The 24,416-nt window shown below is 34.8% G+C and overlaps 1 protein-coding gene and 1 non-coding gene across 11 annotated transcripts in view; one reads left to right on the top strand and one right to left on the bottom strand.

The window, feature by feature from the left end:
• The first annotated feature begins 85 nt into the window (after positions 1 to 85).
• The window catches only part of HNRNPC (heterogeneous nuclear ribonucleoprotein C (C1/C2)), a 49,298-nt gene continuing 24,967 nt past the window's right edge, over positions 86 to 24,416 (top strand). For 3 of the 10 annotated variants that reach the window (XM_015594423.2, XM_015594422.2, XM_015594421.2), the window contains exons 1-3: positions 86 to 238; positions 4,779 to 4,804; positions 23,623 to 23,899. In XM_015594423.2, the coding sequence (XP_015449909.1) occupies positions 23,659 to 23,899 (241 nt within the window). In that variant the 5' untranslated portion in view covers positions 86 to 238; positions 4,779 to 4,804; positions 23,623 to 23,658. Of the gene's footprint in view, positions 239 to 831; positions 878 to 4,285; positions 4,450 to 4,778; positions 4,805 to 4,899; positions 5,504 to 23,622; positions 23,900 to 24,416 lie in introns of those variants that run through there. The other 7 variants (XM_006918323.3, XM_015594418.2, XM_015594416.2 and 4 more) reach the window with 6 other exon arrangements.
• Positions 14,052 to 14,184, bottom strand: LOC112484980. The gene has a single exon (XR_003048322.1). It is a non-coding gene; the product is annotated as a small nucleolar RNA SNORA52 (small nucleolar RNA).

The raw sequence follows: 24,416 nt of genomic DNA, 5'->3' as shown, positions 1-24,416 counted from the left end.
AATAGCCCAATTAGAAGCGGGAGCGAGAAAAATCCCAGCCAATAGGAAGATGCCCAGGAATGGGGCGGGGGATAGGCCTTCGCCTCGGCGGCAGAGGAGATACGGGGGCCATTTTGTGAAGAGACCAGGGCTGAGCGGTTGCGGCCGCGTTGCCGACCTCGAGCAGCAGTCGGCTTCTCCACGTAGAACTTGGGAGTAGGAGATTCAGAATCGAATCTCTTCTCCCTTCCCCCTCCAGGTAAGTGGAGGAGGCGGAAGCAGGGGAGGCGCTGGGTTCCTCCGGGAGCGCGAGGGGATGTGGGAGAGAAGACGAGGGAACCCTCCCCTCGGTAGAATAACCAGGCCCCCCATTTATTCTGTTTTGCACTGGGGTATTAGGATTTATGGGGGAGAGGGTTTTATAGGCCTCAGCCCTTGCGTAGATTTAACCTAGTGTCTTCCAAGCCATGATCGGCAGGGAAAACGTCTTTTTCGTTCTTTCTGTGTTAACGGCTGCTTTCCTTTCGTTTTCTACGACCATGAGGACTCGGAGAGATAATGAAAGGGAAGATCGAGATGCTGATTAATGTAGTTGAAGTTAACATAGTGCTAATGCCTACTGTGAAATTTTAAAATTGGGCGGGGGATGGGGAAGGGTTACCAAGTAGACATTGTACCGCAGGACATAAAAATAATAAATATTGCAACAGTAGATTTAGTATTTTACTGATTACTTTTTATTATTTTTCTGAGAAAATGATGGACCCGGAATGGAAGTATTTTCAGTTTTTTAAAATTGTAATCCACTTACATATTAACAGTAATTAAATCTGGCTTGCTTTTCATCTGCAGGTTACAAATCATTTGAAATATATAAGTTAGTGGAACTTTGCTTGAGGTAGGTATTACTATTTTTCTCAGAAAGAAACTGAGACATGATAGCGTTGGTTGTCAGAGTCTTACTAGCTATTGGCATACTAGGCACTAAAAGCACTAAATTTGAATCTTTAAAGGAACTTAATTAAAGCAACCCTAGCAGTAACTGGAAATTCCCAACTGCACTTGGGAAAAAAAATTAATTACGAGAATTGCATTTGTTTTTGCTATAACGTCCAAAGGTGATAAAGTTTAATTGTCAAGATATTCTGGAATTAATTCTCCAGACAATCTTAACTGGCAAAAATGTATAACCTCGTACTTTTTATTAAGCAAGTATTATGTGCCTACTATTTGCGAGGTCCTGAACCATTAAAAGTTTTTGCCAAATTTATAAAAATTACATAGATTTTTCGGTGGTATCAAATTCCTTTATCCAAGAAATCGCTTTTTTATTCTCATGTAAGATTTAATTGCTTTTAATTTCCATAATGTTTTTCTCACAAAAATAATGTTATTTACCAATACTGCAGGGGAAATTCATCCTTTATGAAACCTATTTGATAGGAAATACTCTTTTTCTAGATTGCTAAGCATTTGTCGATTCTTCACCATGTAGATAATGATAGGAATTGAAAATATCGCCTTTTTTATAAAATCCTAAACATGTCTATTTATCACATGGGCTTAAAACTAAAGTCGTTGTGAAGAATTGTTAGAAATGAGATAAGGGCACTGATTGATGAATTTAGGAAATCCTTTACCTAGTTAGAAATGTTGTTGGCAAAGAGAAATCCAAGATTTATATTTAAAAACAATTATTAGCAAATTGAAATTAATCGAAGGGCACTTTTCTTGCTTTGAGTGTTAGAAATATGGCTTCCTTGGGATCAGCATATACCAAGGTAAACAATTCTTTGAGTTAATATTCATCTGGAATGATTTGGCACCGGAATTAATATCTGAAACAGTTCTGGATGTGTCTTCAAATAGGTAGTCATTAGGAACATTTGCGTGTTGGCTAGAGAGGAAGGATTTAAGAAGGATGATTTAGTTGCAGGTCTTCTCATCTTGTTTCCTATGCTCATCTCACGGGAATGCTTGGTGGTTGCTATTTCCTTCTGAAGAGAATTTAAACAGCTTATATTTGTATTAGGTCTCTAGAGGGTTCACGTAGTATGTGACCTTGTTTTGGATGAAATTTCTGTTAGAAACATGGAATAAACTCCAAAATAGCTATTCTAATCTCAAAGATTAACTATTTTAAATGGTGAATGTGTGAAATGTTAACGGGAGTCTAACAGTTAAAGGAATCTAGGCCTAGAAGTTAGAGAACTGGATTTTGTTCTCTCCATGCTGATTATTAGCTGTGTCAGGCAAGTCAAACATTTGATTTCTGTAACTCATTTGTTGCCAGAAGACTGGAAAGGGTACAGAAAGTTTTACTATCAAAAGCAGTTTCTGTATATTATCAATTAATGTTAACTGCCTTTAATAATATCATTTCATCTTCAAGTAATTTTAGTACTTGTCTTTGGGACACTTTTCCCTGTACTTACTATGTATACTCATTCATCCTCATTGGAGTCAGAGAAGATTATGTTTTGTACATAATTAGATTTATTGGCGAATTGGTGAGAACCAAAACTATTTGATATAGCGTAATTGCATGTGTTCTTGTAGATACTAGAAAGATGGAAAGGATTACTATAGGGTTCTTTCAATAATTTTCTTGAATTTACTTAGTATACTGTCAAGATGAGGCACTTTGTTTATAAAGATCTTAACTAGGGGACTGCGATTCATCATTAAACTCAGCAGATAAGCTGACATCAGACTCAAGAGGGCTAGTTAAAACATTGCTGGGCTCTCCACCACCAGAGTTTTTAATTAAGTCAGTCTGGAGTGGGCCTTGATAATTTGCATTTCTCACAAGTACTGTGTGATCTGGTTGGCAGACCTCCCTTTGAGAATATCCCTTTAGAAGAAGAAATCCTAATCACCCAGAGGATTGACAAAGTAGTGGAATTTAGATATACTATTATTAAAAAGCGTTAGAATTACATGCTGAAGTAGTTTGGTCTATATTTTTATGAGTGATAACATCAATGTTTAACATCTTGGGAGACATCTTTAATTTGAGAGATGTAAATGCTTTCTATTAACTGCTTCTTTAAGCTATGTCTTGCGTGACATACAAAGGCTTTGTTAGGTGAGCCACAAAGTTAACATAACCTGAAAATTTTAAGTGCCATGTTGAGGCTATGACTGCAAGAAAGAAAACAATGTTTCGCCATTACTGTACACCCCAAACACTAACTCAAAGGAGGTAACATTCAAAAGAATACATTTTCTATAACTTTTTTTTATAATTTATACATTGTACAATTTAACACATCAAGTGTAAAAGCAACTTACATATCATGCCTAAACTTCTCTGCTACTTTTATAAAATTTTAGAGTTGTACCTGTTCTGTTTCTGTAGTTATTCATACATAATTGACTAATGAAACACTTAAAAAACTCAGCTTAAAATTTTTTAGTTTACTGACATTTGGAGATGAGAAAAAACCTCATAGCTAAATATTGAAATGCGAGTGCAACCAGTTTATATTTGCCCAAAGACCTACAGTCTAACTGCAGATCTTGTTTTAGCTGATAAGACAGGTAGTCTGTCATGTTTGTTTTTGGTGTTACGTATCAGATTCTTAGAATTCCTGTCTTGGAATTAACTACATATACTAGGTTATAAGTAGTGGGACCACAGAAACAAGTTCCTTAAGAACCGTTTATTTACTTTTCATCTGTTTTATGACATTAAATATTCAGTAGCCATAATCTTTTTTTCCCCTTTATCTGTTGTTTTTCATTCAGTCTGTGAGTGGAATAATGTGCTCCTTATTTAAAGCATCTTTACTCCTTATTGTAGAACTAATCAGGTCTTGTGGTTTGATCACTCCTTGGTTTTGAGAAATGATGCCATCTCTATTATGTATCTTCATGGTAGAACATTCTCCTTCAATCTGTATTGTAGGAAAAACTACATGGACTTAAAATTTCAAAATCCATGAATTCACTTCATAATCTTGATATTTGACATTTGCTCACTTTATCTCTGTTGGCCTGGTTTTTCTATATTTTCCTTGCCCAAACTGCTGGTTATCAAGATGAATGTTTGAATTTAGACCTTTTTTTGAGACCCTTAAGGGAATACATGCACGTATTTTGTTAATTTTAGTTACCTACTTAATATTGAATTGTGAAGACAGTCACTGGTCAAAGTGATTGTGTAGAGGCTCTGCCCATCCCCGTGGAATGTTATGCTTTACCAAAATGTGTTAGATGCAATGGACAGACTTTCTGTCTTGGGGGTTTATGGCACAACATTTCTGAGGAACTCTGACTCAATCTGTCCCTTCTCCTTTCACAGGGCAGCAAGGCGAACCCCATCCCTCCTCACTGGAGCTCAGCTTTGATTTTTAACCTCCCTTCCCCACCCCTCCAGAACACACACATTCCCATTCCAAAACTGATTTTATAAAGACATTTTAAACATAATGATGCAACTTGGTGTGCACTACGGCAGATTTACAGGTGTTTTTTTTTAATTGTTTCCAAAAACGGGACTTGGATTTAAGATGTAATTTTTAAAATTTCTATTTCTATTTTTTCTGCAGCAGTTGGGTTAGAGGAGGAGGAGCCTTTTAGCCTCTCATAAACTGACCTCTCTATTTCCTCGTGTATTTTTAAGATTGATTGATGATGTGGAAAGGGCTTTGCTTGTCTGCTACTAAGAACTTTACCCTTGCGGTTTTTGTGGAAACTGCTTTTGGAAAGAGAAAAGAAATGAACTTTACTGACTTGACATTTTTGCACCTCCCGTTTTTCTAATCTGGGCTATTTTTATTTTTGTTTTTTTACAGTGAGATTTTTTTGATCTTCAGCTACAGTAAGTTATTCCAATTTTTTTTTTACATTTTTCCTGACTTTCCGCTGATTTCCTTTTTATTGTTGTTACTAGTTACTATTATTTATTATTATACTTATGATGGTGATGATGATGATGATAATGACACTGATGATTTTTAACCGGATTAAAATCGAGTTTTTCTGAATGTTCATAAGAATTTCTCCGGCCTCCTAATTGACTTTGGAGTTTTGCATCTTGGGAGAGAAAGTGAAGGCAATAGCATTTTTAAGTGGAATGATCACATAAACCTTTTCTCTCCCAACCCCCCCCTTGCCCTCATCCCCTTCCCCGCTCGAAAGAATTTTACTGGCTGTTAAGTCTGTGACCTTATTTTTCCTGATCTTTAACTTAACTGTTTTAGAGCATCTCTGGACGTCTGTATTTTTAATTTTTTTATTTTTGTTTTTTTTATTTTTAATCTTTCATTTGTTAAATTTTTAAACTGTGCTGCAATAAAATGTGTGTGGTACTACTTAACACCTATGACGATGGTGGCATTTTCCCAAAAAGCCATCTTCCTCCTGTTTCCCTTGAAATCCCATCCTGCTTTTCCTGTACACTACCCCTCACAAACCACAAGCTGCAGCAACATGGATGCCCAGCCTGGAGCAGCGGCAGCCAGGATGACCTGGAGCCAGGGGGGCCTTCGGAACAGATGCACACCCTTCCTGGGTGATGGTAAGAGGTGTGAGGTCCACTGGTTTCATTGCAAAGACTAGGAAATACACCAGTTAAGTTTAGTTAATGAGAGGTGTAGCTGATAACTTCTGGAATTGCTAGGGTTAATCCTTTTTGTGTATCTTAGATGTTTCCCAAGGGAGGCCACTTCAGTTTTTTGTAAACTAATGAAATTAGTATCTAATTAACTTGGGCTGAGAATTTTTGGTAATTGAGAAAAGCAGCTGAAGTTTACATATACTTTAGAGTGAAAATGGCTTGTTTTAATGGTTAGCAACAAAGGTGGTCTTTTTTCTAACTATTGCAAATTAGTAAAAATTTTCTGTCATTTGGAATGGTCTTGCGTTTGTGACAATTTTGGATTTTATTCTAGACTTTATCATTAATACTGCACAAGACTCAAACCACAAGAAGCTTACTGTAATATTAAAATGCTGTCTCACTGGAAAACTTTAAAAAAAAAAGGGTTGGTAGGCTTTTAACTTCACAAAGCAGAGAAATCTGCTTAATCCTTTGTATGCAAATAGAGAAGATCTAGGGTTGACCTCTTTCAATGATGACTTATGGCCCAGCTAGTTACTGGAAAATCCAGTGTGTTTCTAAGGGCGATATGCAGGAATGAATCTGCTCTATTCACAATAACGGTAGAGATTGATAAGGATATGGATAGTCAAATAGTTAAGACTTTTTGCAGTTTGTAGTGTTTTATTCACAACAGTGAAATATCTTAACTCGTCTTAGAGTTGCTTTAATAAATTTTGATCTGGGGCAAAAAATTTTTTTTAAAGGCATATTCAGTGCTGTGGTACTAGGATAAATCACATACTTGACCCCTTATTGGCACTGAAATGGTAAAATCTAGTTAAAGTGAAACTGAAGGCAGCTTCAGAAGAAAACAGTGGGAAAGTTAAAATGTTCTGAGGTTATCTGGGAGAGAAATGAAAAACTTTATAGGAACAAGTTTTATTGATGCTCTCTAGTCTATGAAAGCTATTTCTACTTTGTTGCGCTGTTATTGTGAAGCTGCTGTTCACTATAGGTTGTTTAATTTATTCCTTACTTGCTAATTCTACAAATCCATTACTTTATGGATCTTATTCTGGTTTTGGGGTAGCAAAAAGATACAGTAGTTCTAAAGGGATTTAACCTCATGAGGGATACAGTTGAATGAGATTGTGTCATGTAAGTAGAGGTAAGCACAACGCGAAGAAGCATGCAATTCTACAGGTACCTAATTGATTCTTGTAAGAGGTTGGGAAATGCTTCTAAGAGAAAGGGAGCTGAAGTGAATCTTAGGTAAGACTGGATTATAAAAATTTTAATGCCATGCTGAGGAGTTTGTATTTTATCCAGAAACCAGTGGTGAGCTATTGAAAAATTCTAAACTGGGTAGTGATGTCAGACTTTCCTTTTTAGTGATGTCTCTGATAGCAGTGTAGAGATGGCTTTGGAGGAGAATGAGCTTGGAAGTAGGTGATAAATAAGGAAGAATACGACCTGACCTCATCAAAAGAAATGGTATTGGGATTATAGAGGAAGAGAGTAAATTTAGGAGGATCTGGTGGTGGCTGTGATATGAAGAGTAAGGGATTTGGTTTGACCCCCTAGGTTTCTAGCTTCTGGGATGGGAATACATGGGTAAACAAAAGGTTAGTGTTGAGAGTAGGAAAAAGAACTGTTTGGTCATGGAACATTCAAGTGGACATGTTTATTCATTAAACATTTGAGTGCTTATTCTGAAATGACCATTAGGCTTGGGCATGAACAACTCATACTGTCCCCTGACATCTTGAGTATTATAAACCACAGAGGGGAGAAATAAAGTGAGCAAATTGCATTTTCGCAATCTAGATCTATGAAGTAAAAGAACAGGGTGAGATGATAGGGGAACCAAATTTAGACTATGGAGGTATGCGAGTGCTGCTGGTGAAAAGACATTATGGAAACTGATGTTGAAATTGAGATCTGTAAATTGTATCTGAAAGCAGATACTGAGGGAAATAAAACTAGGCCTGGGAGCAGGAAATACTACTGCAGGGTAGTCATTAAGAATGCATAGGATAGGAGACAAATGTGAAAGGTAGGCAAATACTAAGTATATAGGTCCTTATAAGGGCCCTGTTTAAGATTATCTATTGAAGGATTTGGGAGAAAGGAAAGATTTGATTGCTTTCTCTGGAATTTCCTTCTGGCTGTTTTGTGAGGAAGTTAAGTGCAAGTAGGACAATAAATGAGAAGCTGTATTAGAGTAGGCCACTATCTGTTAATCTCTTGAAAAAAAGTGGTAATCCTAGGCCTGAAGGTACTTGCTCTGGTTTTTCAAATGAGTTTTCTTTGTGTGTATTGAGTGTGTATAAACTAACATAATTAGTTTGAAGATAGGTTCCTCATCGATCTGGGAAATTACTGGTTATTTCTCTAACATCCTTGTTGGATCAGACATGATGTAATACCTTTCCTATTTGACAGGAAAAATGGGGTAGAACCTGAATTCCTTTTGGATGTAATAATCTGGACACTTTACCATGTGTTCACTATCGAAGTTCTTATGTTATTTAATGATCATAACCTTGTGTAAATAACAAAATGCATGTTTTGGAGATATGAATATTGAAGCACAGGATTTAAATAATATGCTTAAAGATAGATGTACCTAGTAAATGGTGAAACATAGATTCAGCCCAGGCAGTTAAGCCTGCAGATTTCAACACTTACTCATACTAGACTACTTGACATGTTTGGTATTCAGGAAAACAGAGCTTTAATTAATTTGGTTAAAGCACCCCCCCTCCCCCGTCCAAAAAAAAAAAACTGCTTTGGACTTTTGAGTTTTTAAAAATATTTTTTGAAAGGATTTTAAACTAAATGTTGTTATAGTTTGTTTAATTCACAGCACTTTAAATGGCATGAAGAAGTGTCCAAGGTAGTAAGTAGTTTATTTAGGTAGATGTGGCTTTGTGGTATAATGTGACAGCATTTTTTTAGGGAAGTAAAAACATTTAAAAACACTGAAAAAAAAGTAATTGTATTTGAAGTAATTGTTTTAAAAAACGCCCCAGAAGGATATTGCTAAATCCAGCAGTCCTTTTTCAGTCCTCATCACACTTGATCTACTTGTGATTTAACCAGTCAAGCCACTTTCCTCCTTGAAACATTTTTTTACTTTTCAGGTTTTCTGGTTGATCTTTCACCCAGTTGGAGTGCTCTGTGGTTCAGTTCTTCCACTTTTCTGTTCACACTCTCTGGGTCACTTCATTTAGTCACATGGTTTTATATACCATCTCTAAGTTGATAGTATAACTTAAATACTATCTATAAGTTATCATCAGCCTGGACTTCTTTTGAATGACACTTATCTATCCAGCTATGCACATGACAACTCCCTTGAACGTTAAGTTTTAAAAGTCCAGAGCCTGGGACTCTTGCTATTCTTCCCTCAGACGACCAGTTTCTTCTGCATTGCCCATTTCATTTAATGAAACTCCAGTTTTCCTGTCATTTAGGCCAGACTTTGGCCTTGATTTTTTTTTTTTTTTTCCTCTCATACCTCACCTTTGGTCTTGCAGACAATCTCGTCAGCTTTTCCTTTAAAATATAACAAGAATTCACCACCCGTGCTGCCGTGGCTTGTTCCAGTTTCAAGCCACAGTTGTCCTTTGTACATTATTGCAATAGATTTGTTTCTTTTCCTCCTCCCCACCAGTGTAAGGCAGCTAGATAGAACCTATTAAAATGTAATACTAGAAAAATGTGTTGTTGAGTTTCTGTTTAAAACTCACCTAATAGCTGCCATTCAGCATTGAAGTCAAAATTCTCATTGTGATTTACAGAACACCCCATGTGATTTGTTGTGCCCCTCCCTAATATAGTCTCCAGCTACACTGGCCTCCTTAGTGTGTCTTGAACACTAGATGTTTCTACCTCAAACCCTTTCCTTGGAATTTAATTCCCTCATTCATAAGGTTAAGTTTCCAGTTCATTCAGGTTCTTACTTGACCTCAGTAATATTTTCCCTCACAGCCCTTCAAGTTCTTCCCCCCTTAAATACTCTAGCTCTTTCACTGGCTCACCTGTTATAGAACTTAATGTAAAGGCATAGAGAAATATTTGGAAAGATATGTGTGAAACAACATTGATTACCTCTGGGCAAGTGAGAGGAATTTAGGGTAGAAGGGAACTAGCTCTGTGTGCTTAAAGACAGTATAATGAGCAACACCATATTTTGATTCTAATTAAAAACTTAAAACTCCTTATTGTAGATATATTTCAACTTTAAAAGGTAGCCATTAACAGATTACAGGACATTAGACTTTTCTTCCTACCTAATTTGAATCACTTCACCAGTCTTAGTCTTCCTATTTCCCATTTAGATTAACCTATGGCTTTTGAGTTGATTTTAGAACTGATGTAACAGTCTTGGGCTTTTCTGGTGAATCTGGAAAACATTTACAAATAGTTTAGTGGAATATATGTTAAGTGGAATTTTTCCCCTAGCTTTTTTACTAAAATTCTGTATTCTGAAAATTATGTAACCATTCATAGTGCAGTATCATTCCTTATATTAATCCTTTAAACATAGTCATCTTCACTTAAGTGATTTTGGTGTTAACTTTAAAAACTTTAAGGCTAAAATTGATGTAGGAAAGTGTGCTTCCCAAAGAAATATATTTTGTCCTTGGAAGTTCGTTGGCTTCTTAAATGGGAGTTATGCATTCGTGTTTTGTTTAATATGTAGATTTACTGAAATAAAAAAAGAAAGACTAATCAAATGACTCATGATTGCTGTGGGTTAAGAGAAGATACTCTCTTTTACCTTGAATCCAAATTAAGTAAGCAGTGCATGCCCATATAACATTTAGTAAATGCAAACCAGCCCCCCCTCCCCAAAAGACATATGTTAACCAGTCAAAAATAAGTTTGGTGTGAACGTCCAGGCTTTTCATACATAAAGCACATAGATTTAAGTAGTAATATTTTTTTAACTTAACATGAACATAACATTAACATCAGATGTTAAGTAGGTAAAAGATCTAAAAATTTTAATAGCTACACAGTATTATATTGCATACTGGTATGATATTTGATATTTTACTTAATCAAAAGTCTGTTGTTGGGCCCTTAGGGTTTTCCCCAGTTTTCATTTTTGTAAACAGTTTCATAAACAATTGAAGCTCTACAACTAAAATTTTGTAAATAGCATTATTTGTTTAGAATTAACCCCTAGAAATAGAATTGTCCAAGGGCATGCATGTTTTAAAAACTTTTAAATATAGGTTGCTCTCCAAAAAAGTAATAACATTTTATTTATTTATTGGCATTTAAGTGACTACTACTAATTTCTTGTTTTGTGATTTATCTGGGTTTTTTGCTAATATTATATTTAAGCTTTGGACACTGAATTTCAGTGTCTTTAGTATTTGATAAGTATAAATTGAATAAGAATGTTTATAAAGTTACAGGTTTGCTGAATGAAAAATTGCTATCATGTTGAGTATATTTCTATGTATAGTTTGAGGTTCATAAGTAAATTTTCTCAGATGTATATGCATATATTTGGTGCTGTCTTTAATTTTGTTGTGAAAAAATTCCAAATAAACACAAAAGAGAACTTGTCCATGCTTTACCAGTCCTTGGGTAATCTTGTTTCTTCTATACCTGCATCCACCCTCCTCCTCGTTTATGTTGAAGAAAATCCTTGATCCATTTCATCTATATTTCAGTATTTCACAATGTATTTGTAACATTTAAGGACTTAGGAAAAAAAACAATCATCATCACACAAGAAACTAAATATATTTTAAGACCCTAAAATGCTTTTCTGAGGACTAAGGCATTCCCGAATTGTTTTATTTCTGCAAGAGTAAAACAGATGGGATGATTGTTTTTGCTTACATGTTTTTCACTTCATCCTTTCTGGAATTTGGGATGTTCTGTTTTCTAGAGATAAGTTTTTTAAAAAATTGAGAGACTCTTGGCATAGTTATCTTTATATTGGTGATAAAGTCAAGTTTAGGATTCCACTATATATGTATTTTATTATTTTCAAAATTTTGGGTATAATCATGTTTTAATTGCTTAGGCCTGAGTGATAGAAAATATTAAAAATTATTTCCTTATAAATATTTTTGACTTACTGGTCCAAAATCTTTTATTCACGATTCAGAAATTTAAACATACGACAGTTTTTTTAATTTGGCAGATTCATTTGGTGACAAAACTTGATATCAGTAGTGACTATGCATATGTATTACTGCAGAAATATTAGTGTATCTGATTTGATAGCTAGATGCTTCCCCAGATCTCATTGGGTGGTTATAGCCAAAAAGCACAGTATGCCTTTGTAAAATCTGAAAAATTCTAATGCTCCAAACACATACCTCCAAGGGGGGGGACCATGCTAGACTTTGAAAAGTATACTTTATTGGAACTCAGTACTTAGTTTGAGTTTACTGAGAGAATTGAAGCTTTCTACAAGACAGTAAGGAAATACAATTAACTCTTGCTGTTCAGAATATGTTTTGTGTTGCAGCAGCAGCAGCAGCAGCAGCATCTGGAAGCTTCATAAACAATTTCATTCCCTATCCCAGAACTACCATGGGCACATTTAAAGAGAAGCACTGCTCTGTATCTCTTATTCCTTTTTATTGTTTGGGAATTAGAAATTTTTGTGGGCTTTCTGGCAAGAGTGTTTTTGATGTTTGGGGAGGGGAAGTTGATCATAATGTAACCATATTTTATGTAAAATTGAAATACAGTATTTAAAATGACCATTTTATATGCAAGCTTTGAACTCATGACTCCTCAGATTACAAATCAAATTAAGAATCGAGTAATTTCAAACAGGCAGGCTGGATAAATGGTGATGCTACTTAATCTAGTAATTAGAACTACATGCCATCCTAAAATATGTATACTTCGAATGATATATGCTCTTAGGCACATATCTGGGGTAATGTTACCAATCTATAATTACTTCTTGATTGTAAACAATAGCAAATGCTGGTTTAAGACAAAGACCCTGTAAATACTTAAGCATGAATCTCTTAAGTATAAAGATACTCTCCTGAATAGGGGTTTATACACTAACCATTTTGTTAATATCCATTCACATAGGTTTTTATTTATATCAGAAATAGTAAGCCCTTTGTATAGTTTTTGTTTACTTATTTTTATATATTGACTGTACCCTCGATGCTTTATTTCCCAGTCCAGATTTATTGGCCTAACTGAAGTAATTTTGAAATAATGATTTTAGTTTTTTTCCTGCTGTGAGAAGCATTTTTTTTACGTATTTTCTAATGCTTGTTCGATACAAGATTCAGAAACCTTTTTTTTCCAAGTGGTTTAAATGTTCCGAGAGTAAATAGCTGCTTGCTGATGGAGAGTTTTACTATGTGTAGAAGCTGCTCTAGTTAAGGATTTATTTGATGGGTTCTAAATGCTGAGTGGAGGGGTTTCCTTAAGTCTGATGCAACACTCACAGAAACAGACAATTCATGTTTAATAATGGCACAGTTGATTGTGAAGATAGAGAGAAATGTGTCTATATCCTTTGTGACTTTTAATGACTGAGAGACCCTAAATTATCAAACACAATATTCAGTGATAATTTTGGTGCTTTGAAGATGCCCATTTCCTTGTTTTTCTATAGTTCTGAATTGCTCTTGAGGAAGGAAGTGCTCAACTTTTCCAACTTCTGTTTAAGTTTATAAAAAAGCTTTGCTGTCTTTAGGCCAAGCTGTATATCATAATCATTACATTCCAGGGTAGCATTAAGCTATCCTTGCAGAATGGAAAAATTATAAAGATAATGTTACTAAAGAAAAAAGTACTTAAAAACCTCACAATCTGTCTATGGCCATGCCACCTTGAACAAGCCCAATTCTGTCTGATCTCGAAAGCTAAGCAGGGTTGGGCCAACTTAGTACTTGGATAGGAGACCAACTAGAAAGACCAGGTGCTGTAGGCGTAAAAAAATAAGGGATTGTAAAATAACAAGGTCCTTGTAATCTGAGGTCAAGGGTTGCTTTGCCAAAAAAACCCCCCCCTGCCCAAAAAAAAACAACTTCACAATCCTACCACATCCTGAGATTCTAACACTTTAGTGTGTATTCATCTAGATAACCTGGGTATTCTGTATACTTTGTAACATCTTGAACATATGTGTTAATACATCATTTTAAAATAGTTGTTGCTGCTTATATTCAATTGGATTGATGTACTGAGATTCATTTAGCCAGTCTCATTGTCATGCACTCGTTTTCTCATTTTTTACTGTTAATATGTCTATATCCTTTTTTCCTTCAGATGAGTTCACAAAAGATTATTGGATTAAAGAATGCATAGCCCTAAAGCTTTTGATAAAGTAGTTCATTTGTCCTCTGAAAATATGGTAACTTCATAATGTCAGAAATAATGTATGAAAAGGACTGTTTTGATATAAAATGTGTTTTTTTTTGTTTTTTTTTTGTAGGTGAAAATGGTATTTGGTTTAATTTATATTTCCTTTATAGTGATATTGAGTTTATCACCCCTCCTCCCCCCACCACCATGTCTAGAAGTGCCTAGCATGAGCCTACTGAACCTGTGGTCACTGTTCTGGGCGAGGCTTCTAAGGTGCTCTGGTCCACAAGTGAAACCTGGCAATCTACAGTCTGACTGGCAGGGATTAGGATGGACAAGATATTGAATTTTTTAAATTTCTATAAACCTTTAATATTATTAATCACCTGGTTTTGTTCGGCCCAGTTTTTGTTGTATGTACCAATAATAGTAAATGATGTTGTAGTAGCTGCAGCTATAGCGGCAACACTTGAATGTGCCAGGCACAACGTCATTGTTTTTTTTAACCTTCCTTCATTTAGGCCTCATACCTACCCATGAGACAGATACTATTAATGAAACTCATTTTGTAGTTGAAACTGGTTTTTGATGGGATTGGCTTCCTGAAGGGAAGTGCATACATGAAATTGAAACAGGTCTATCTGACCCCAAAGCCTGTGAGCCCTTAACTATTAAGGTGTATTTATCTATTTTCATTTTTATATACAGTAATAAGGACTTAAATTGTGGACAAACGTGTTGCAGACATTCACCAGTTCTTAAGGGTATATTTAATGGGAATATTTTGTATTATGTTCTGTTTAGGAACTTCTCGTCTCAAGGTTAGTTACTATTTTAAATGAAATTTGGTCATGGTGGACATGGCTTGAATAGGTGGGGATAGGTATTTTTGTATCTACCTTTTCAGTTTAATTTTTTTTAATAGGCTTTACCTAAACTTTTGATTTACAGTTTTTTAAATATTAACCTGGGCCCTGCTCAAAACTACACCAGGGTAGATCTTTTCAGTGTACAGAAAATAGGCAGAAAGGCTTCTTAGTTGAGATTGACAATACTAATTATTGTTCCAAAAGTGAAATATAACCTGTAAAAGTCTTATGCTTTTGAAGGAAAATTGTGTTGACTTGTAGAGACTCCTCAGGATATGTTGAACAGATCAATGATGGATATATAATTGGGAGTGAGTGTTAACATTTCACAACAAAATCAAAGTCTGAAATTTTCTTCAGGCTGGAACTAAGTATAAGAGGATGAAATAGTATATGAAATGTAAAGCCTAATGCTCGATGTAGTTCAAATAGAAGAAGTTAGCATTATATTAATGAATGAATAAGAATTTGGGGATTTTAGTAACAGTGAATTCTGCGTGTGTTGACAGTGCCAAAGTTAGCAGAAACAGTAGTGTCTGGGTAGCATGCAAAGTGTGTTCCAGTCTTGCAGGAGCAACCATATTTGGACTGCTGTGTTCAGATGGACATTGACAGATTAAGTTGTATTTGCTGTAAGGCACAATTTCTTTTTTTCATAAAAGATGGTCAGGATAGTGAAAAATTTAAATAAAATGTTTTAAATCACAGAAAAAATGATCTGATTGCTAATGAATAATTGAAGAGAAGAGCTAAGGGAAGGAATTACTTAAAGAGCCAATTAAGTTTTAGAATTGAGTATCTTCAGGTTGTGAATTCTAGAGTCATGATCATTGGTGAGTGAACAACCATGATGTAGAGGAATTTTAACGTTCTTTGAAGAAATTGGGGGGGGCATTAAGCTACATGATTGTTTTTTCCATCATTGAGATCCTGGGAGTGTTTTCTTAAAGACCTTCATTTAGAAACTTCATTTTTGTTGGCATTACGTTACCCATTTATACTTGGACAGAAATTTTTTTATTATAAAATGCTTATTGAAGAAAACATAGGAAATATACAGATAAAATATTACAGCATCAGCCCTCAAAGATAATTACTATTAATATTTGATGTTTTGATTTGTTCTTCGTCTCATGGCTATCGGTTTTATATATATTTTAATATTTTTATAATATATTTTATAATATTTATATTTCATCAACAAGGAGTCATTACTATATAGTTTTAGAGCTTCTTATTATAGACATTTTCCACTTAGCTTTCTACAACATGTTTTTAAATGGCTTTCTAATATTTCTTGTCATGGGTTTACAAAACTTATGGATGGTCAAAGTTTCTCTTTCAGTTCTAAACATGGGTGACTTGAAATTTAACATTGTCAGTTGCATAATTAATACAAATATGTAGAACTACCCATTGCTTGGCACTTAAGGAATTTTCAAATGAACCTCCAGAAGCTTAGTGATATACTTAGAGCAGTGGAAGTTCCCCAGTGAGATTGTCATTTTTTTATTAACCAAATTTGACAAAAACAATGTCATTTTGCTTTTTATGGAAACTTGTTACATTGTATGACTTGACATATATATCATTTTTCAATTTGCTATAATAGAATCTTTAAAAAAAACTTCGAACCGGTAATAATGTACATGTAGAAAATATATGTACATGTACCATGTCTGCTTCAATCTCCCCATTCTGGTAGCAACTGTCTAGATTATTACATTTTGTCCATATATGCTTTTTTCCCCTCCTGAATGAATTTAAAGTTAGAGGCATGATTCTTAAGAATAATAACTTCAGCATGGTTGCATCCTCTTAAGAATAAAGCTAATGTTATCAAAATACTTAAGAAAACAATGAAAATTAACAACTCAGTATTATCTCGTATAGTCTCATTAAAATTCTCTAGTCACAATGTCTCTTATCCAGTCATAATTTCAAACACTGCTTTCTTAATCTAGAAAGGACCCCCTAGTTTTATTTTTGAGGCATTTCAGCCAGTTGTATAGTGTCCCCCACAAATTCGAAGTGTGATTGTTTTCCTCTGTATATTCCAGGCAAATAATTTACCAGGAATATTGCATAGGTGACGTATGTTATTTTGTCAAGTCAGGAGACACATAATGTTAGATTACTTGGTTTAAGTGAAGACTTCATGTCTATTGTAAAGGTGCATTTTCCTCTTTATAATCATAGAGTAACCTGTTGGGTAAGATTTGAAGACTATATAATTTGTTTCCTACCCAACAAGCTTTCCCTCAGTGTTTTTAGCTTACATTGGCATTTGTCTGAATCAGTTATTACTGATGTAATCTTTACCAATCTAACAGTTTTAAAAAGTGGTATCTTTGAATTTCAATATCCTGTTTTCATGTTTCTGTTCATATTTTTGGGGACTGCTGAGCTTTGTCTTAGGTTTTGACAATTGCATATGTAATTTTTTACACTTAAATTTTGATCCATCTATAATTTTGGTGTATAGTGTGAGATTGGTCCCCAATTTTTGTTTTTAGATGTACTACCATTTATTATTGAATTTGGGCCCTATTTATAATGAGTATTGTCTTAGTTTTAAGTCTTAGAATTAGCATAGTTTATCTAGAATGGCCAATTTTGTTTACTTGTGGCCTGAAAATGTCCTAAAAATACTACCATGTGCTATTTTCTCATGCCTAATAGTCTTTACATGATAGTTTTTATCTTGAGATCATGTCTGTGTTTTGATGTAGCAAATTGAAGTACCCTGTTTTGTAGACACATGGGCACTTCATTGTCGGCCACTGTGAAGAGTCTAGAAGGAAATAGTCGATAAATGCAAAGAAGAGATCTATAGGAGAGAACAAAGACTGGGCCAGGTAGAGTAATAAAGTAGTGTGGGAAAGATTTCGAACCAAAAGGGACAAGGGCAAAATAGGAGCTCTTCAGTGTGTTAAAGGAAAAAACAGACCAGATGATGATGCTCTAAGTAGACAGAAATTATAGTATCCAAAAGGTACTGAGAAACGGTTGACAAGAAATTGTATCCAAAAGGTACTGAGAAACGGTTGACAAGAAATTGTGAAAGACAGTGTGAAATAGAAAATTTTTGGACTTGAAGATTTAGTCATCTTTTTAAAAATTGCCAACTCATTGCTGCCATCTAGTGACATTGTCTTCAGAATTCTTCAAAGACAGGAAATAGCATATTAAGCATGACAGTTGCCTCAAACTTGAATATAGAAGCTAGTTTAGGTTTTAAGGGATAATAATAAAGTTCTAAGGTAGGGTTCTGAATTTCTCTGTCTGAGGTAAGTTATTTCTCTTGTTTTGTAGATAGTTTGATTTTAACATCTGATAAGCCATACTTGGTGGCATCTTTAATTTTTTTGTTTTGTGTGTGTGTGTGTGTGTTTTTGGACCAACAGATAATGTGATAAGAGTATAACGTGATTAACCTATGTGAATAGAGTGAACAGGGTAGAGGACCAGCTGAAATGCCTACTAGAAACATCTTGTGACTGGTTTACTTACTTTGCCCCACTCTGTGCCCACCTTTCTTTTGCAGTAAACGTGCCTTGATATGGTACTGAACGCAATCTAAGTGGCGTTATTTTGTCAAGTATTTATCTTCCATCCTCTCAATTTTTTTGCACTAAAGGTGGTGTTCTAGTGGCCAGGACATAAAGGCAAGGGAGACTGAGGCTTGATTCCAATTGTAAATTGATTTTGGCCCAATTCTCAGCAAATTCCTGTGTTTTTGGACCATTTGAACCTTGTATTTCTCATAATTGTCAGTGCAATCTACCTTTACTACCTTGCTATTTCTCTTTGCGGCAGAATTTTCTTGAGATTTAATGTAAACTTAGAAATGGACTAGATGTAAACATTTCTCAGTTTTTTAGCTAGATTGACAATGCAAGATAGGTTGACTCTCTTAAGGGGGAATAGTCATGATAGCTCAATCTTCAGAATGAAACAGTTGGAAATTGACAGTTTGTTTGCATCCCAGCGAGATGTAGATTTTATTTTAGTTGTAGGATATGACTGGGATGATAGAAGTAGGAATCGAAACATTTCTATATCTGTGAATCTTAAGCATTTCCTGTCCTTTGTACTGCCATTAAAATTTCAAATTGGCATTTATTGGTTCACCATAAAACATATGTGATCAAACAGACATGTTAGATCATTTGGTGTAATAAGGAAGTAAAAGTAACTCAATATTCCTGGTTTTGACTTTTACTCACCTGGTAAGACAAGCCTTAGTGATCTTTTGATGATAAAAATCATGGGAATAAGAACCTGGGATGAAAAAAAAACTAGGTACAGACACATGGAGTGCTGTTGCCCAATAACCTGTAGGAAATTTTTTTTTCCTTTCTGTTGTCTGTTCTTTGGTGGAATTCTGTTTTTCCAGAAACTAATCACTAGGGAATGAAATAGAATGCAGAATTACCAGGCAACATAATCATTTCAGAAATCTTCCCTATTGGTTCTACTCTGAATCTACTTTTAGGGAAGAAATTGATTGTTTTTTAATCCTGTGTACTTTATTTACTTAGATATTTCGTAGCATTCAGTATTGAGTTTAAGAAACAGTGAATTTGTCTTAATGAATTTGACTTCAAAATGATTCTGCTGAGAAAACTTGTAAAGGCTGTGATTATAGTGCTTTCATCTTTGAGGAATTACAGAATATTTAGGATGTGCTGGAAACTTCTGATTTTCAAAAAGTAGAAGAAATTAGAATTTATAAACTGTAGATCCGTGAATTGGACATTATTCTCCATCAAGATACTAGACTAGGTTATTCAAGTTAAAACTAGTTCATGTAGATTAACATCACTTCATTATTTAACAGCATTATTAAGGCTATAAGTATGTATAATGGTACATTGATGCTCTCAAAATATGAGTGGTTTTATAAAACATTTTTAACACCTGAATTAACCAAAGGTACAGTACCTGCAGAACAACATTTAAAAATATTTCTGCCCTATCTTTTCTAAGCACATAATTTATATAGTTTATATATAATTCCTGTTACGTATTATACAACTGTGTATACTGCTTTTTGGCTTAAACATTTTATAATTCCCACATCATTTAAAGCGATTTATAAATTTTCTAAAGACTGCAATCGATAATTAGGATATAGAGCTGTTAAAAGACTACTTTTTTAAAAATGTATGTAGGAAATAACCAAATACTACAGGTCTGTATGAGGTGAACAGCAAAAAATTGCTCCATTCCTTTTGCAGCCTTTACACTTAAAATCTGATGTATTTCTTGAAGACTGTATACCATTTGGATTGGATTTTTAAGCTTGTCGGAACGGTCTCTCATTTCTTCCTTCCTTAGTACTTTAAAAACTTAAGAGAAATGGACCTATATTATGAAGGTAGATTATTTCCAAGTATAAATTTTTATGATCCATGAGGCAACCTCACATCATTTGTTTAGATCTGTTCCATTTCTATTAGTCTTTTTAAAAAATAACTAATGAGTTATAAAGCAGAAACCCTTGTAATTACTCATTCGGGAAAAATAGAACTTTGCCAGCAAGATTTATAGCTTAGAACAATCCTGTGACAGTCCAGAAATGAATGGCATGGCGTATTTAAAGAAAGAAAATGTGATTCGATGATTTTATACCCAGCAAAACTGACTTACAAATATAAAGGGCACAAGCAAACTGTTAATAACATGCAAGAACCAAGAAATTATTCTCATTTCTTTCTAAATAATATATTAGAGATAAACTTGAAACATACCATAATACCTATAGAGATAAGGTAGAATTTAAACATTAGTAACATCACAAAAAGACAATGCCACCTACATATGGTCTTGTAACAGCATCACTGACAGGAATCTAATCAAGTATTTGGTCCCAGTTTCCAATTTCTGGAAATACAGAGGACAGAAGAATATGTGGAATTATACTAAGAGTATGAAATTTCAGAAAATCCAAACTGGGAAACTGCGGGTCAAATGTCCTGGATTCTTCATGGGTAGAAGGGGAACTTAGCTAAAAAGAGCCTTATAAGATAACATTTGTTTTAATTGGTAAGGCTTGTACAGTGATAGAATTATTTTAAAAGTAAGAAAGCGACTAGAGTAAGTATAGTTGCTTTTGGGGAGAGGAAAGAAATTAAGAATGGAGTGGTATACATGGTACCTCTGAGTTTTGAGATTTTAAAGAGGCTAAGCTGCTCTAGCACCTTCAGACCTTTATACCACAGTACCTTGTACTGCCCACCGTTGGATCAGGTAAAACCCTTCCTGTTTCATCTGCTTTTCTTAATATTGGTTCTTTGCTTTCCAGTAAATGCTAGCTGGATGTTTTGGGATTCTTCAGTACTTAGCTCTTTTAGACTCTTGGTTGCTTCTTCCCCAGTTATACCATGTGTGTTGGCTGTTGGTTTGTCCTTACTTAACCAGCTTGCATTTTGGGAGCTTGAGATATCTTGACACCAAGTTTTGTTGTAATTGTTGTCCATGAGACTTTGGCTTTAATATCTAGTTGCTTTTATGTGAGGATTCAGAAAAATTCAAAAACTACGCCGTTGTTTTCTTCCAGGAATCCCAGTTCTTTTCCAGTAATTTTGTACATTTAAGGTATTGATCATTTTTTCCCCTTTAACAGGGATTCCACTGGTACGGTAACTTCAGGTAGGGTGGAGTGTTGTGACCTGAGATCATTTGATTATTTCTAAAACTTTGAGAAGTCTGTTCCCTCTTAAATAAAATTTTAAATAGTACTGTTAGAGTCATATCTATTCCACTTTGCCCCCTAAAGTATCCCTGGTTCCCAGTACTTAGCAGATACTCAGGAAATGTTCAGTGAAGAAGTGTATTAATTTGTAGTAACTGTTAATGCTTTTTAAGGAGATGTGTTTCTAGAAATGAGATTATCGGATCTTCATGGGTTCACCTGTCTTGACAGTTGCTCATACCTTAAATAAAGTATGGGCATTGAAAGCTATTCCATTGACCTTTAGCCAAACTTTTGAAGCTGGGGTCATTATATTATTTCTCTGTTAAAAATTCATGACTTTTGTATCATATTTAGAACCACACATAATAAAAGAAAATGAGAAAATCATATCCTTAAACTCAGGTGACAAGATGTTTCTCTACTAGTGTTTTCAAATGGGGTGTCTTGAGAGAAACCTTCATACACTATAGCATTCTTTGTATGTAGTGAATTCTTTGTATCTTGATTGGAATTAGCTATGTATCATCCTTGTGAAAATTGAGAAAATAGTCATTTAAATCCATTTCTCTTCTGTGATTCAAAGGAGTATACGTGAAAGGGACATTAGTTTAATGTTTATTTGATGTTTTCACTTCATGTTCAGTATGCTGGTGACACATAGAAACTGTCCTCTTTCCCCCAACAGGTAATTTCTTCTCATTAAACCCAGAGTTTCATATGTTGATTGTGAAAAACATTTGCTGAAAACTGGCTTATGTTCACACTTAAAATAATAGGAAGCCTTAATTGCCAGCAGTAATATTTAAAATCAGAGGTTTTAGTAGGTTTATGTTTTAATTCTTCCTGGTGTTCTAAGGATTTCTGGCATTCACACTTAGGATTGAAAGGCTGTCAGTGATTCTCAGTGGCTACTGTTTATAAAAGATGATTTAGAAACCAAAACACAGACAGTATTTTTTGAATTTCAGAAAGGCTAGGCAGGAAAAGCAGTTACATCTTTAAAATCAGTACTGCTTATGAAATGACCATGGCGGTGGTCATACATAAATGAGGTGTCCTACCTGTTTTATTGCATATATGTCTTATATATATGACATTTTAACATCCATGAGAATAATTTTGACATGATTCTCTTGTCATGAAACATGCTAGACACTGATCTTTTTTGATTTGAGGTTCTTCATTACCTTTAAAAGGGATGAATAGGAAATCTTAAGAATGTTACTCTAAATCATAACTTTAAGTTTGGCAGTTGGAATGGCAAGGGGCAGCAGGCAGATGAAAAAGCTAAACGAATGTCAAAATATTTTTACTTAGAAAAGACCTAAGATATCATGAAACTATGTAATATTAAAATAGGATTGTGTCTCTCCAGTATACATACAGAAAGATCATTTTTGTTTCAAAATAGTCTGAGGAAAGTTGTGTCTTGTCCTATTTTGATTCATGCAGTGTTCTACCTGCTAGTTTTATCATCATCACCATCCAGTATTATTAAATGTCCCAACTATATTTTAAGTAAAGAGTCATTGCATTCTGTAAAAATATAGTATTAAATTTAAGGTATCTGGCATATTATAAATCAATCGAAGGACCCGGGAATAGATAGTTCCAGAGTGAACGAATTGGTTCTATCTGTTGCTTTTGATTTAAAAGGGTAATTATACTTGAAGGGCACAGTGCTAGTTGTCCACATTAATCTAGCTAAAAGAATGGTTTGTGGACAATTTGGAGTTTTTGTGTATCTTTGGGGGAACGAGTGAGACTCATTTTAGTAAAAGTATGCAAGAAGGTGCATAATTGATAGATGGCTAGCAGTGGTTGGGTTAGCACAACTGGAAAGGTGAAAAATGAGAAATTGGTAGTAGAGAGCTTAAGGGGTTCTAATTTGCTTGAGGACTTTAAACCGGGTCACGTGGAATTAATGTCGAAGAGTATTGTGTTGCCAGTAGTCTGTGAAGATTATTTTTTCCTCTTGAAACGATAGTCTAGTACTGTTGGAATAGACTAGAGAAGAGGAAATTGAATTTATAAGGATATATTCAGGGGCTCTGATCTCTTGCTCCTGTTGAGATCTGTTTTAACTTGGCTGACATTACCACTCAAGGTAGTTAAAATGGTTCAAAATAAGAGTAGAAAAAGTTTTATCAAGGAATAAATGCTATTTTAGCATTTTTTCACCTGAGTTCCTTTTTTTCTTCCAGTTTTTTGGCTTTTGAGGAACCTTATCATCAAAGACAATGGCCAGCAATGTTACCAACAAGACAGATCCTCGCTCCATGAACTCCCGTGTATTCATCGGGAATCTCAATACTCTTGTGGTCAAGAAATCTGATGTGGAAGCGATCTTCTCAAAATACGGCAAAATCGTGGGGTGCTCTGTTCATAAGGGCTTTGCCTTCGTTCAGTATGTTAATGAGAGAAATGCCCGGGCTGCTGTGGCAGGAGAAGATGGCAGAATGATTGCTGGCCAGGTTTTAGGTAAGGTCTGGGTTGGGTTAATGTTTTCATTGATTATGTATGAGAATTTTTTTCTTTTAATGTTTCTCTCTCTCTCTCTCTCTCCCTCTCTCTCTCCCTCTCTCTCTCTCTCTCTAAAGCTAATAGTAGTCTGAGATTTTCTGGATGTTGTAACTGACTTCAACCTAATAAAAATGTTAAGTTTATAGATATAATAGGCAAAATAAGGATTTTATTTATTATTTTGCATTGTATAGTTGAGACTGGATAATCCTCATTTGGCAGTCTTGAGTAAGGTTGAGGGAGAGGTAGGAATGATTTTGTAAGGAACAATTGCTGTCTGAATGGCAGTGCTAAGTTCACAGTGGACTTGGGGAAGACAATGTAGCCTAGTCACACTGGGCTTTGAAATCAGATATCTTGTCTCTGCATTGGGACTTCACAGTTGTGTGTGTTGGGTAGCCTGTGTAGCTTGCTGAGCCTTAAATTCTCTCACTTGTTACAATGGTAATAGTACTTTGGGTTGTCAAGAGAATTT

This window comes from Pteropus alecto, unplaced genomic scaffold (genome assembly GCF_000325575.1).
Source record: "Pteropus alecto unplaced genomic scaffold, ASM32557v1 scaffold1197, whole genome shotgun sequence".
Classification (NCBI taxonomy): domain Eukaryota; kingdom Metazoa; phylum Chordata; class Mammalia; order Chiroptera; family Pteropodidae; genus Pteropus; species Pteropus alecto.
This window is presented reverse-complemented; position numbering and strand designations above follow the sequence as displayed.